Raw genomic sequence first — 16366 nt, forward strand, 5'->3', positions numbered from 1 at the left:
CACTGTGCAGTGGGCAGGATGTGCATCCCTGGATCTGTGGCCTCCAGCTTGGTGGGTGTGGATAGACAGGTGAGAGGCAACTGGGGTGAGTGTGATGGGAATGAGAGACGAATTAGAAGGCTGGACAAAATTCATGGCAAAGTGGGGTACATGTGGAATACACCTGAAACCTTCATCTGTGTTGCTGCTATAAAATAAAGCATGGCATAAATGGCTAGTTTAATCTTTCTGGCCATTGGAGCAGGTGTAGTAGCTAACTTAATTTTCTTGCTTTTATCTGTACTTAACATAATACTATGTCTTTATTTTTCTCTTTGTACAAGGCAGAGATTAATTCACAGATATATGCAGGATGTGATCCAAGCCCACAGGTAAGTCAATGGGCTCTGCATTGCAGTGCAAAAGCTAAAAGTGGGATGTATATTTATTGATTTTTAAATTACTTATGAAGCTATTTCAGCTCTTTATGAAAGTATCCATTGTTCTTTCCAAATTGTCTTGAATCTTAACTGCTTTACACTGAACAATAGGCTATGCTAGCTTTACTTTTACTAGGTATGTCTGACTTTGCCTGTTCCTATAAATGCAAAGTCCAGAAGGTGCATAACAGCAGTCATGTAAATTGTAAAGAGGGAAGCTAAAATTGTGCAGAGTTGAAAAAACATTGCAATAAAAAAAAAATCCATTAAAAAATAACACCACCACCACCAAAACGAGACAATCACATGAATGAAAACCCACCTCAAAAAGGGAAAAGTTCAAGAGAACAACTTGGAAAGGATAATTGAGTCTCATGTGAAAGAGACTTCAAGAATCTCAAGGACAGAAAAAAAAAATAGGAGGGGGTTTAAAGACAACAGAACTCACTGCGCACAAATGCCTGAAATTGAGACAAAGGCACTCAACACTGGAAACAAAAGCACCTCTCCCTCCCCTAATACAGCCAGCCCAAGACCTCCACTGAGCAGCACAAATTTCCCTGGGAAATCATCCCATTTTGAGAACCCACCTTCATCCCAGCCGCGGCCGCTGGCCCACTGGGGTCCACAGCCTGGATGTGGCAGGGTTTGCTGCCCCGCACCACAAAGCCCCAGCCCACGGCATCACCGACAATCTGGAAAGAAGAAAGGACATCATCACTTTCAAACAGCTCCATGAAATTCAAGGGGGCAACTTCTAAATGGTCCAAGACGTCATTTCAACATCTCTGTACTTCCAACACATAGTAGGGTACAGGCTGCTATGTCACTCATAGGAAAGGCTCTACCTGAGTGATTCCTCTTGCTTTTACTGAAGTTTTTTTGTTGAACTTGGGGACTGTAAAAGCAATGCTCCCAATGACCAGGTTCAAGAATGTTTTTAACGAAGGGCTCCAAAAGTGTATGTTAGTCAAATTTTCTGTCCCGTCATGTAGAAAGACCCTGCTAGAAAAGTTCGGTTTGGGTAGGTGATCCAGTCCTGCAGAGCAGGAGCACCAGGCCCAGATGAGTTTGTGTATTGGCTTTATGCAATTTTACACCCCTTTTAAGTACCACACTGGCATAAAGACAGAATAAGCAAGTGCTGAATCAGACCTGAAATTTGTGGAAGTACTGATAATGGAGTTTGGGATTTTGAAGTATAAATCTCAGCAAAAACAAATAAGCTCTAATTATCCCACCAGAAAATGTCTGTTTGGATTGCCTGTATGCATATAACATGCAGAAAAAAAAGAAAAACACTGGAGACATACCGTAAAAGTTTTTCTAACATATGGGGCTCCAGGCATCAAGAGCTCATCAGCAGTCACAGGTCTCTTTAATACTGTGGAGGTACAGAAATGAATATTCAATAAAAACACTCCTCTGGAATCTCTCCTGATAAATCAGATACATTACTGGGATACATCTTTTTGGCCCCACTTCCCATACATGCTTTCCATTCTTCCAGACTTGCTTGAAAGCAGTAAGAGAACCAAGGAAAAGCCCACAGAATAACACTGATTATAAATGCTGAGAACTTTGGAAAACTGGGGCATTTAGCCAATGGACTTTGTTGTCTGCCATCAAAATTCCCTAAACACTATCACAAAACTCAGAAGTGGCTTTTCCTGTGTCCAGTGTTGAAACAAGTGACCCACCTTCCTGGTACAGAACAGCTTTCCTTCACAGCTCACTGTGTGCTTGTTGGGTGCTCTCTGCTATTTCATCTGAGTTGGGTTTGAATCACAGAATTGAATAGCAAGAAAATCCTGCTTGAGTGAGGGATTATCTCAAGAGACTTCTGCAACAGACCTACTACTCCCATCTTATCCAGGGACAGACAAGGTAACCTACAGGTGTCTGGGATTTTAAATGAAAGGAAACACCAGTAAGTTTCTGCAGGTCCCCACTGCCTTCCCATGTAATGGCATAATTTTCCTCCAAACAAATTAAATTTGAAGTTCTGCCAGATCAAATCAATACCATCCCGTGTACCACTTCTTATCTGTCCATAAATGCTTCAAAGACAAAGCACAACATAAAGACATATTCTCTTCCCCCCATTTGCCTGTTCCACCCTTAATATTATGGCTGTTTTTCTTTTAGTGATAAATAATTTTGACGGTGTCTGTCTTTACAGTCACAAGTGGGAGAAATAATCTCTCACAGATGGTATTTGAAGATGTTCTTGAGTTTCTTAATGACATTCATGGGAGCAGGGAGAATTCTAGCAGACAAACCAATATCTTTGGGTTTTTTTAACCTTCCCATGCATTTTGATGAACTGTCATTTAGCCAGTGCTGTACTTCACAGAGCATGTCTGGTCAATGTGAAAAAACTGAATGATTGTGCTCATTTGACAAGTCAGAATCTGATAAATCATCCATGTATGGCTCTCTTATGTGCCTCTCTTCATTATACCTCCAGAATTTTTTTTTGTTTGATGATTGTTTTTCTACATGATTGGTCAAGTCATGACCTGGGTATTTTTTAAGTGCTTGCCTGCAAGCAAGCTCATCTGACAACAACTACACCTCTGCCTTGTGTTTATCAGCACGTAGTTCAGCAACATGCTCTGGGTCTGGTTAGCAGGAAGTTATTTGTGAACAAAGTCTCCTTATAGTGAGCAGAGGATTAAGAATTCCTTGTAACACATCTGAAAGCGTTATGTTAACCTATGCAAGCTGATGTGTGGATCTGTACTTGTGCTCTGGGAGAAATAACCCTACATTGCCAGTAATACTCTAATTCTTAAAAATCAGTCTGTTTATAAACCCACTGCTGTCTTCTTTCAAATATGAGTCTGTTAAAGCTATTCACAGTTTGAAAACTAGTCCTAGGGGAAAGTTTCTTCTAAAAAATTCATGCAAGAGCAACATCAGCCTATTCTTTTTCTTCCAGTATTGTGCAATCAGCTGCATTAAAATAAACTTGTTCTCACTACTCATGGGCTGACACTTCATATAAAATCAGAACCATAAATGAACAGAATAGTTGGCATACTTTAGATAACACACACATTTATGGATAGAACATGAATGCTATTTTATCTGTCCCAGAAAATTTTCCAGGATGTAATTAATGTACTGGGGACAAAGAGCTCCCCATACAAAAGCTACCAGAACATTTCTGTAAATTATACCTGAGAGATATTCTGCCAAAACATGATACTGTAGCACCCTTTATCTAGGGGCAAGCCTCTGCACGAAGGGGTGAGCATACTGGAAGGTGGTGCTGAGCACCCAACAATAACACATTCTGAGGATGCAATGGCCACTAGAACTGACAGCATCTCCTCTGCTGGGCAGCAGGTCTGCTGGAGGGGTTATGGCTTCTGAGCATATAATCCTACTGAGTTCTTCCAATTATTTTAGTTCAGAGCTTCATACTGAATTCCCAGCAGAGCTTAAGCAGAGGGAAGGAAATGTGTTAAAAGAAAAGAGAGGGAAAATATCCTTCCCTTTCTGATGGCCACTCTGCAAAGCAGGAATGAAATGCACTTTAGTTCACTCATCTCCAGAGTAAATGGTCAACGTTTTGAACAGCATTCACCTCGTGCTTGAGGCACTCTCCTGTAACCACTTCAAATGCCAGCATCCCTCTGAAAGCAAAGATTACACATATCCACTGAAGCCTTACCCTGCTGTACAGTACTCTCCCCACACCACTGGCAGGGAGTTGGTGAATTTGAAAAAATAAGGAGCTAAAAGGGCAGCAGGGACCCTGTTTGATATTCAGGGCTATTTCTGAGGGAAACAGAGAGGCTGAAACAATATCTATCTTGGTCTGTTTTTCCCTTCCCCGATGTACAGTAAGAAACAATTTTAAGTGAACTGTGGAAGAATGGGTGTGTTTAACCTTCCAGCGTGGGATAGGAAATCCTTTCAAAAGGAAAATAAGCTTCAATGCTATTTCTACCTTCTGAAACAGATGAGTGTAAGACTTAAAACAAATTAAAATGTTCAAATTGTCTCTGACAGGCTGAAACAATGCTGTCTCAGTTTTTTTTAGAGCCTGCTGTTTTCTGAGGGGTGTTATTCCATAGCAGCTTAAGCAGCCACTGAATAGTTAAACTCTCCTCTGACTTGCACCAAAGGAATGTCTCTAGGAGATTTGAATTGGTTCAGAGCTTGGCAGTGAAGAGGCAAATCTAGGCCTCTGACTGCATGTAGTCCTAAGAGATAAACTGCAGCTCAAACCACAATTATAGACTTGACACAGAGATTACTGGAGGCAGACATCTGGCTTGTGTTCAACAGGACTTCAGGCTAGAAGATGATAATAGTTCCCTCTGGCCTACAAAACCTGTGACACTGTGAATTTTTACTGTATTCTTGGAAACAGATGCTTAGGCGTGACGATAGGCATTCTTCACGTCGCCTTCTCCCCACAGAGATGTCGCACCCTGCCTGCTGTGCATGGTAAACCATGCTGGTGCTCACCAGATTTGGGGTTGCAGAGCACGGGGGGACTGCTGCTGAGCGTGGGGCTGCTGCTGAAGTATCCACTGCTACCACAGCTGCTCATGCTGCTCCTCCGCACTGCCGACACGATCTTTATCTCCTTGGTGGGACTCACTGCAAGCAGAGAGAAAACACTGAGAGAAAGGGAGATGCTACCAATTATTAGGCCATTTCCCTGTTTCTTTAAAAAACCAAAGCCAGCAGCAAGCCATGCTTACACTGACAACACTGGGAATGGGTTAGTGTGTCCTACATTGTTGGAAGTCACTGCATGAGAGTAATGCTATAACTAACAGTATGGCTGAACTGTTCTCATTGCAGTGTCTTCTAAGAGGCATTCCAATATAGGGAACTACATTTTTCCAGTTTTCCTTTTCATTCTTTCAGTTCTTACTAAATATTGCTGTACATAAATGCTGCAGGACCCCTTCCCCTCTCTTTTAATCTTCTTGAAAATTCCCCATAGAATGTATGACAAATTATTTTGAGTTTGGGGGACTTTAATCAGTTCAGTTTGAACATGGACACCAAATTTTGTTCAGCATCTGAAATGCTGTTGATACAGATACATCCCAGGGAGGTGTAGGTTTGGTAAAATGCGTGAATGGACAATCCCTGTGAACAGGGACATATAATACTCAGCCCTGCTTTTTTTTTTAACACTGAAATCCTTTGTCCAAAACCAATTTTTTAATACTCCATGGAGTCACTCTACCGGCAGCAGTGTAATTAATGAGTCACCTGAGAGAAAACTGGTGTGTTTCCTGTTGTCATGGTTCTGCTTGCGCAGGCAAAAGGGGCTGTCATGGCTCTCTGGCATCAGGCGAGATTTCTCAGTGAGGAGCTCCATTAATCGCCGCCGCCGGCGGAAATTCATTCTGCACTGGTAGAGCAAGTTGCTGTCCATAAAATGGTGCTTGTTGGACACTAGGGAAAGAGATGGATACAAAGTCTATGCCTGGTAGGCATAGAAAGAAATCCAAGCCTACCCATGTGCAACTTGTGCACTACAGACCTTGCTGTAAGGATGCAATGCTCAGAGCTCTCCTCTTCCCCTGTGCAGCCTCAGAAAGGGAAGGAAGGTGGCCAGCTTCACACAGGTGGCTTCAATATACACCCTTTACAGCAGCAATAACAAACTAGGAACTGTAGTGGCAAATGCTGAGAAGAATCTTTTACATTACTTTGATTAATGACATGCACTTTCTATTGCCCAGTGGAAATAAAAGTACTTTACCTCTCTGTGACAGGTTGCATAATGGCCCATCTCCGTGCATGATTCCTCTGTAAGCCTTGCTGCTGCTGGTCCCATAGACAGAATCAGCTCCTTACAAGTTTTGTGTAAATTCATCAGTAAATTCATTTATGTCAAGTTTTATGTAAATTCATCAATCTAGGGCAGACCCCAGAGCTCTGTCCAACTACCTTGTCCAGAGCTACAGGGCAGTAAAGAATCAAGACCTGTGTATTTCCTCTGTCTTGTTCACCACAGACACTGTGTCCCAGACATTTCCTGCAGGCCACTTCCCCGCTTTGCACAGATACACAAGGTTTGGGAACAGGCAGCTGGCCAAAAGTAATTTCTTACATAATGAAGAAAAATCTTAATTGCAACCTGTGTTGACACAGAGAGCAAACCCCAGGCTGCTGGTGTCAGAGCAGGAACACCAAGCCTACTCTCAGAGTGCAACATCACTATAACATCTACGTCTTCACTGCCACCAACATTGTGATGAAAAATGCAGCAGTTGGATGGAGCTCTGTGCCAGGTCCTGAAAGTGCTTTGACTCCTGCAGGTCTTGATTGCAGGAAATCTCTCTGGAGTACTCTGCATGTAAAATAGCTGCAGTAAGTGTTTGGCAGCATTTTTCTCCATTTTTACCCAGCTTCTCTGATCACATTTTGCAGAAATAATTTCCCACAGTTGACCTTTTCAATGAAGAATCCAGATTCTGGATTTTCCTTGTTTATAAATTGCATTTCTTGCAATACTGAATTGTAAGAACTGGTGGGCAATAGATATTTAAAGTGCAAAGAACAACACAGGAGTGCACTGAGGTCAGTCAAGTCTATGATTACTTGTCTCAGTCACTTGGCTTCCTACTGCAGACACAGAACTTTTGCCTTGCTCTTTGCTCTGCCCAATACATAGGGTCCAAAAACCAGCAGAGTCCAAGGTGCTACACAAAAACAAAAACCAGAGTCTGGAGCACTGCTGGTTGCTTTCCTTTCATTCACATCTCCAACACAGTCTTCCTTGCTCTCATCCCTTCTGGACACTCCCTATGCATCAGGTTGCTCTCCATGGAACTACAGAACTACACCACACATGACAACCTTCCAAAATAGGCTGTATTTACACATAAACTGCCAGTAAGCCATTTGATGTCTGTGAGCTCCAAGAGGAAAGAGTCCATCCCAGTGATCTCCAGGGATATCAAGTCACCCAGACAATAAGGATGACGACAGTCAGGGCACTGTCCCTAATGTGGATGCAGAAACTGCCTTATGAGGTCAGACCATCTTGCAAAGAAGCGTGTCCCTGGCCTGCCTGGATCACTGGCAGAGACACCACTGTCTCTACAAGTGGACTTCTACCTTTGGGACAAGGAATAATCAGCACACAAGAACGTTCTGAACTGCACATGCTGGTGCCCAAGCTGCCACACAGGCCACATCCCTTAGATTGCCTGGCACTGTCAAAGATCTTTGGAAGATAAACTCGGGATTTGGGATGGAAATTTGGGAATTCCCTTTGGCATCTGGGCTCAGGATTTGGGATTTGAGATTGGGGATTTGTGCATTCCCTTCAGGCTTTGGAATCGGGAATTCCCTTCAGGACTGGGACTTTTGATTTGGGATCTGTGATTTGGGAATTCCCTTTGAGATTTGGGCTCAGGACTTGGGCTTTGGGATCAGGATTTGGGATTCAGGCTTGGGATGTGGGCTCGGGAATTCCCTTTGAGATTCAGGATTTGGGCTCAGGATTTGGGCTCAGGACCAGGATTTGGATTTGGGATTTTTTGATTTGGGAATTCCTTCAGGATTTGAGATTGGGAATTTACCCAATCTCTGGGTAAATTCCCAATCTCTGGGAAGCTGACAACAATGGCGAGGCGTGTGGGACACTCCCAGCACTTGGGAATTCCCTCTGGGATTTGGGCTCAGGATTTGGGTTTAGGGATTAGGATCAGGGATCGGGATTTGTGATTACCTACTCGGGGAAACTGATGACAATGGCAAGGTGTGCGTGGCACTCCTGGCACTGTTCTTGCACCCACTCAGCCATGCCAGCAAGAAATAGTAACAATTTCCAGAAAAATATTTCCATTCCGGGGAATCTGCCCCACATGGGAACACTGCAAGAACAACCCAAATGTGGTTTCTTTGGGAATTTTATCTGGAAAAAATGACCCAAATGATGGGATTTTTATCATCAAAAATGCTCCAAATGATGATTTTTTTGAGAATTTTGTCCCTAGAAATGTCCCAAATGTCAGGAATTTGGAAAATTTGTCCCAGAGAATCCAGCAAATGTTGAGATTTGGGATTTTTCTCACAAAGAATCCAGCAAAAATTAGGAATTTAGGATTTTTCTCCCCAAAAATTCCCTCAGTTTGGGATTTTTATCCTCAAATTCCCTCAAAATGTTAGAATTTGGGGATTCTTCTCCCTCAAATATTGGGATTTTTAAATTATTTCCCTAAAAAAATGACACAAATGTTGGGAATTCAGAGTTTTTCTTCCAAAATCCCTTGGCTTTTGTCTGCTTCCTTTTGATGCTGAATCTGTTGGGTCCTCAGGGATGCAAAATGACTTTGTTAAGTCAAATTTAGCATCACAAGTACCTTGTTACTGTGTTCTGACACATTAATTATTGCAGGCACACACTGCTGCTGTGCTCCCCATTTTGGATACATATCATATGCAATACTATTAAACAGCACTTACTAACAATCACTATTTTTGAAGAACGGAAGTAGAGGAGGAGAGATCTGGCAATCTGCCTACATCCCCCAAAGGATTTGCTATCCGAGGCAGAGTTAGTGTGTAGGTGTTTGCAGCTACCAGTTTCATTTTAAGATCATTGACATAAGTAAAAGTAGCAATATCTATCAATATCTTACCACATTATTCGAATAACCTAATTTAAAGGCAAAAAAAATTTTTGAGGCCATCACAAACTCAGTCTTAAAAAGGCAAGCTCTATTTATTCAGCACTACTGCAATTCATAATCTTAAATGAAAGAGGACTCCACAAATGCTTCCTTGGAAATAGAGCTGCTGTGGCAAACCATTCACAATGTAAGAAATATCAAGTAGGGTTTCTGAGTCAGGTTAAATATTATGACACCACCATTTTTAATAAAAATTATTCTGTTGTTTGTATCATTAACTGAAGTGCTCTGACAGTACTCAGAAATTATGATAATCAGAGATAAACACACACTCGTGCTGCAGACATTGTAAGCACTCTGAAATTCAAGAATTACTGACCATGAAACTAGATAATGTAAACATTTTTATGCCATGATACTGAACACATTTTAGAATAACAATCCTTGTTTTGAATTAAATATTGTAATATTTATACAATTAAACTAGCAAGGCTTAGGTTTTCCACTGAAGTAATTAATCTATGCTGCAATTATTTCAGTCCATAGAAGGGTAAATTTTTATACAATAGATGAGTGCAAGTGGAAAAGCTAAGTCCAGTGACTGTCTGTTGCAGAAGATTTGCATATGACTTACACAACAAAGGATTTGTAGCTAAAATGGTTAGGACACGTAGCATCAGTATAGAATTTGGCACGCTCCTTGACTTTCATATTTTAACCTCCTCATTTCTAAGGATAGTTCACATATCATGTGCTTCTAACATCATGAAATTTTTTACATATTTAAAAATAAGCTAAAAATATAAATAGGGGCAATATAGCTCAGACTGTCTCCTTGTGCATACATCATCAAATAAAATCACCAAAATTATTACTGTGTCTCATGGGGCTTTTTTTTTTTTTTGTTAAATCATCTGAGTTATTAATGATTTGTGATTAAATGTCCAGGCTGTGACTCTGCCTAAGGATGAGTGTATATGGAAAGGTGTGGAACAAGGAATTTCCACCCCATGGATCAAAAGGAAGAAGTTGAGGAGGGGAAGGGAGATGTGTGTGCTGGCTGCCTCTGAAAGCACTCCTCAGGTGCAGTGGCTGGCTTTAAGCAAGGGCCAGGAGAAGTGAAACATGCCCAAATCAGAGTTCTGGGAATGCTGGATGCAGAGCACTCACAGAGGTTGGGTTTGTCACACTGGCAGCTGCTGGGTGAGAGGTGCAGGTGCAGTCACGGGTGCTCAGCAGCCCACACTGTGCTGCAAGCAGAGGAGAAAAGTGGGAGTGACTGATTTCCAAACCAATGGCACAGTGTGAGAGGGTTGCACAGACTTGCCCAGAAGCAGTTTCTTTAAAGGTAATTTAGAGGTTGTTACCTCTGGGTGTTGACTCAGAGGCAGTAGCAGATAAATTTGTGGCAGCTGACAGGGCTCTTGCTCCAGGTACCTCTCATGAAAGTTGCTGTTCTAGAAAAGGATTAACATTACTACTCCTGAATTAGTTCACTGCCCTTCATAGTGCAGCACAGAAAAGCAAACTGGCACCATTTCAGTTTGTCTTTAACAGCCAAGCCATGGCTGATGAGTGTCAGGACCCCTACATTATGAGGGTGATGCAAAGAACAAGGTGGGGTGGCTTCATGTTTCTTGCTCCAGTTTAATTCAGGGCTGTTCAGGTGGCAACATGTTCATGTTACAGTGTGCACCTTATGCAACAGAAAGAAATGCACCAAAGAGAGCAATGTAAAAATATGGCAACTAGAAACCTCCAAAACCATCCAAGTACACAAGAGCATTTATTGTCCTCAAAGGAAAGGCACCAATACTAACATATACTCACCAATGTCAAACTTTGGATGTAGGGTCATAACCCACCAGTCTAACCTCCCACATACACAGGCCACAAAATTTCTCCCAGAAAAAGAATTTAACAATTACCTTTTAATCTTACAAAAAATTTAGTCTACTCATGCTTTAAAGCATTTATTGACCACTTTATTCTTCCTTTTACAAGCTATTCGAGTCTTCAGTCACTTGCCCTGACAGAAAATAAAGTTTCAACTCAAAGCTGAGTTTGCTTAAACTTAGCTGCCAATCCCTGGATTTTGTCATGCCTTCATTACAAAGTTATGCATGATCTGGTCAAAAGTCTTAGCAAAGAAATTTATGAAGAGACAAAGCCAACTCTCAAACATATCTTTGATCAGCTAAATCAATGCCACCCCCTAAATTCTGACCTTTTTTAGCCCTTCTGGAGTCCTCTTTGGAACTTCTTTATCTTTCCTAAAAATCCACATATCAGAACTGCATGCCCACAATTACAGCCTCACTCTCCTTTTCTTACTGGGTATTGCTCTTTTTGTACATCCCAGGCCAGCCATTATTACTGCACTGTACTGCACAAATAGCATTAAACAGGAATAATTTGTGCCCTGCACAGCACAGCTCCACAGCAAGAAGTGAAGACTTTATTCTCATTTCCTAGATGCATTGCATTGTACTTATACTATTAGCTATAAAAAAAAAAAAATCTCTTTTGAGGTACTGACAATTTAATTAATTCAGTTCAATTAATTGTTTACTGTCTCATACATCCTTACAGTTTGCAAATTTCATTTGCAAGGATTTTAGCTGGTCATTCACCATTTATGTGACTGTTAAGATGAGAAAAATCAGAATATTTATTTTGGATTTCCTCTGTTTGGGAGCATTTAATGTTGCAGCTTTGGTGCTTCTACTTCCTGGCTGCTTCACAGTTTCTGTTCAGATACATAAAATATAAATAGTAACATCCATGCAAATCTTCTTTCAGCTTCTGATTCTGACATAAAATCCCAGGATCTGCATGGAGCTCAAACAACCTTTTCTTTTCCACTTTTTCAAGGAGGCTGATGCACAGCAGAGATAGAAATATTAGCTTTACACTGATTACATAGGACCGAGGGAGCTTTAGAAAGTACAAAAGCCTATTTTAATAAATGGTATGACTCATGCCTGAAAAATCAGGCCATTTTCATAACTGGCTTTTCCCCCAAATCCCTCCCACCACTTCAATTCCCCATGATTTTTAGCGCTGATAATCTGTGTACATCTCCACCGTGGTGATTAATGCTTTCTCCCAGCTGAGAGCTGCAGCCCCAGCAGGACACATCCAGTGAGGGACTCCAGCTGCTCTGCACGTCCCCACAAACAGCACTGCCACCAAGCAGGCTCCTGGCTGGAGCCAGGGGAAAGGCTGCTCCATGTTGAGGGAGCAGTGGGAAGGAGATCAAAGTAATGAGGAGCCAGATGAGCAGCTTTTCTCAAGAGAGCAGAGGGACACATTGAAGTGTGCGCTTGTTTGTGTGACAGTGTGCCTGTGCTAGGGTTAAGAGGAAGAGGCTATAAACACGAGCAGAGAGTATGGATTTTTCAGTGGGGATATGTCATATCTTTCTCCACTTAAACACAAAAGCAGCACTGATCTCTTTCCAGCAGTGCACAACACATTTCCAAGTCTTTGCACAAGGCAGCAGCCCCAGTCTATTCAAAAGTACACTTTATCTTTTTAACAAGGTAGTTTCCTCAATTAAAATAATGTGAAATGCAGTTTGAAGTTGCAGGAGATCATTCTAGACTTTCACTATTACTGGCTGCAATAGCCTGTGCCTTCATACAGCCAGTCACAGATGACCATATCAGTTTTGACCTCTAGAGTGGCAGGATATTACCCCAAAAGAGCAACATCATGCCAAGAACAAATGCAGGATGATGAGACATACACTGACAGGCTGCAGGGGCTGGCAGGGGCTCGGGGGTTATCTGAAGGAGAGCACAGCTGGAGCTGCTTCCACCTGCACCCCAAGTGTGCCCAGGGAAGGGTCTGGCTCCCCCTTCATGTAATTTTGCTTTCTCCCTCCCCTCTCCAAAGCAGAACCAGTGTTTAAAAGGGAAGGAAACAAATCACCGCATAAAATACAAGTTCCTTAAAAAAATTTCTCTCTCTATGGATAGCACACAGCTTGCTGAGCCAGCCTCCTCTGTCCTCGGGCCTTTGGCCAACATAGTTTTGGTCTCTTGCCAGAGAAACAGTGGAAGTGTGTGTCCACTTTGGCTTTCACAAAGCAACGGTGAGTCCATGGGCTTGGCAAACAGCGACGCTGCTGAGAGCTGCAGGGCGGCTGTGCAGTTCAGCCAGGCCCAGTGTCCACCCAGCCACAGTTCAGCCAGCCCCCAGCCCCCAGTGTCCACCCAGCCACAGTTCAGCCAGCCCCCAGTGTCCACCCAGCCACAGTTCAGCCAGCCCCCAGCCCCCAGTGTCCACCCAGCCACAGTTCAGCCAGCCCCCAGTGCCCACCCAGCCACAGTTCAGCCAGCCCCCAGTGCCCACCCAGCCACAGTTCAGCCAGCCCCAGCCCCCAGTGCCCACCCAGCCACAGTTCAGCCAGCCCCCAGCCCCCAGTGCCCACCTCTGCCACAGCCCCCAGCCACCCCTGGGCTGCCCCTCTCCCACTGCCCTGACACACGTGTGCCTGGAGGAGAGTAACTGGCACTTTATTCAGCACTGGACAATGCTTTTCCCACTCCACTCAAAGCCTTCCTGTTTTTCTGCTAATCTGGCACTGCAAATGCATTTTAATCATGGCACCTATTCAGATTAGTTTCCTTTTACACACTGATGAATTCCACCTGCTTGGATCTCCCACAAATCCAGGGAGAGAGACTACAGATGTTCAGTGAGCACAGGGCCCTGGACTGGGTCTTGGATTCCCTGCACTGTATAAACACAACACTTGCATTTCCACCTTTTATGAATGTTTATATGCTACACAGACCATAGATAAGCCCACCTGTGCACGTATTCAACCATCACATTAAACTCTTGGCAGTGCAGCTGTAGTAAATAGTGTTTTTTCTTATTTGGATTACAAGGAATTCACTTTGAACAGACAATGGATCTAAGCTTGAACTGCTCTTGTTTCCACTGATCCTCTTGTATAAAACTGCAAGGCAGATTCTGGCCCTGTAATACAAAAACCAGAGAGCTGTTCCAGCTCATCCTACTAAGGGTGAAGCCAGTCCAGAAATAAATAGGTCCTGGAACTGTAAGCAAGTCCAGAAAAAAAAGCTGTGCTATAACTGCAGCTCTCTAAGCTATAACTAGGGAGGGATTTTAATGAACTGTAGCATATTTATGTAGTCCAAAGAAAGTCTAGACAGCTTTTATACTGTCTTTAAAGCACCAGGATTACAGTAAACTGTCAAAAAGTTCCTTGGGAACTGAAATTCAGAGTATCCCATTTTTATTGAGGGGGTATGTTCTGATCAGTGCATTAACATGTTATTTCTGCTGCCTTAAATTAGGTATGCAGATACGTGTTTCTATACACATTTTGTCTTTCCAGCCAGTTTGCCATCTATTTGCAGTATATTTTCAAATACACATTACTTACTCTAGCATGAAAAGCCAGTGTTAAATCACACACATTTAGCAGTCTTTTTGGTTTGTATATGAGGATTTATCATCTTTAATTTAGTAAGTTTACAGAACATAGCCAACTGCTTTTCTTTGCTTCCAAATAAAGTATGGAAAGTACAGTCTGTGGCAAGGGAAGCAGAAGATGAAAAGGCCCATCTGGGTATCTCTTTTTTTTTTTTTGCATCTGTTAATAACTGAAACCCATTCTCTGTCAGAAAAATAAAATTCAATAGTTAATATGAAAAGAATTTTTCATACGTTATTTACATAAAGCATGTGGCTCTTTCAAAAACCAAATCCATTCCTGCTGTAGATAAAGACAAGTGCAAGAGCACAATGAGAAGCTGACATACTAAGGATCTCAGGGTTTATACAATTACATACAAAGTTCTTATTCTTTGACTTCTTAGAGGGGCAAAATAATGAAAAATATGCAAAGTGGTCTCCAGATTTAGCATAAGCAGCTGAATTACTGTGGGTGAGGTTACAGTTCCCTACAGATGGGAACTGCCACACAACTGAGTGCTTCTGCCTGGCATCAGCACAGGGGCAACAGGATTTAAAAAAACAAATTGTGTTGCAGGACATCATAGACTAACTGAAGGCTTGTGTTTTACTGATATAAATCAAGGCATCATCTGTAAAAATGTGATGTTTTATAATTTTTATCATAATGAAAGCTTGCATATATCCAAGAGCTGATGTGATTCAGGTTTTAGATTACCTAAAAAAATGTTTTAAAAAATATATGTGTTGATTTTGGAGAAGAAAGCATATGATCAATTAAGTCAAGGATTTATGGTATGCTTCAATGATACTTGTAAGCTTCTATCTGCAGTTGATATTTCCAAGAAAGGGGTTCAAAAGAGAAATCTTGAATTAAGGAAGAGTACATTTCACATACATGGCAAGTTTTCACTTTGCAAGTGAACCATAATCAGCTAATCATAACCAGTTGGACATCTAAGGTAAATATAGCAGCACATACTTCATTATTCACAGCAATTTTAGAAGAGAAGGAAAGCTTTTCAACAAAAGCAAGAGATAATATTTTGTTAGATATTTAATCCACGTCCACAATTATAACAAACTTTCAATTGCATCATGTGTCTTGATGTTTAAAACAAAATGCACTGATCATCTCCAGAAAGAAAAATCTGATGTATAAAGGTATAGAGTCCTTACAAAGAATAGGGACAATTAAATATAGATATAAGACTTTCTGCAGAGACAGGGACACAGCATGTGTCAACATTTACTGCTCTCACTAAGTCACTACAAAGTGCTGGTTTTCATGTCAGAAAGTAATTTGCACAGTGGAGTTTGCAGATAAAAGATTAACTCTTGAAAGGAGATAAGCACCTGCTTCTGTGCTAAGCCAGCAGAACACATGTCTACCTTGAACCTCCCAAGTCTGATCTAGTGAAATTACCTCAATAAAACTTTATAAAATTGAAAGGTATTTTAAAGGACGGTGGAGGCCAAAGATGCCAATACCATGTCTAAGACATGTTACCACATATTTCTTACCATCAAGAAATCCTAGCACTGACAAAATCATATAATCAGTTGGAAAACACCTTCAAGATCATGAAGCTCAACCACTCACCTGACACTGTGAAGTTCACCACTAACCCACATCCCTAAGTGTCACATCTACACATATTTTAAATTCCTCCAGGGATGGTGACTTCATCACTTCCTTGGGCAGTTCCAATTCAAGACAACCCTTTCAGAGATGAAATTTTTCCTAAAACCCAACTTAAACTTGCCCTGGTGCAACCTGAGGTCTTTTCCTCTTGCCCTGTCACTTGTTTTCTGGCAGAAGAGACCAACCCTATCTGGCTGCAGCCTCCCTTCAGGGAGTTGGAGAGA

At 41.9% G+C, this 16366-nt stretch overlaps 1 protein-coding gene across 5 annotated transcripts in view; it reads right to left on the reverse strand.

The window, feature by feature from the left end:
• DEPTOR (DEP domain containing MTOR interacting protein) overlaps positions 1-16366 on the reverse strand; it is a 77714-nt gene that overhangs the window by 21467 nt on the left and 39881 nt on the right. For all 5 annotated transcript variants that reach the window (XM_059469190.1, XM_059469182.1, XM_059469205.1 and 2 more), the window contains 4 exons: positions 5667-5852; positions 4905-5039; positions 1733-1803; positions 1010-1114 (listed from right to left, as the gene is read on the reverse strand). In XM_059469190.1, the coding sequence (XP_059325173.1) occupies positions 1010-1114; positions 1733-1803; positions 4905-5039; positions 5667-5852 (497 nt within the window). The remainder of the gene's footprint in view (positions 1-1009; positions 1115-1732; positions 1804-4904; positions 5040-5666; positions 5853-16366) is intronic.

The sequence above is a fragment of the Ammospiza nelsoni genome, chromosome 1, assembly GCF_027579445.1.
Source record: "Ammospiza nelsoni isolate bAmmNel1 chromosome 1, bAmmNel1.pri, whole genome shotgun sequence".
Classification (NCBI taxonomy): domain Eukaryota; kingdom Metazoa; phylum Chordata; class Aves; order Passeriformes; family Passerellidae; genus Ammospiza; species Ammospiza nelsoni.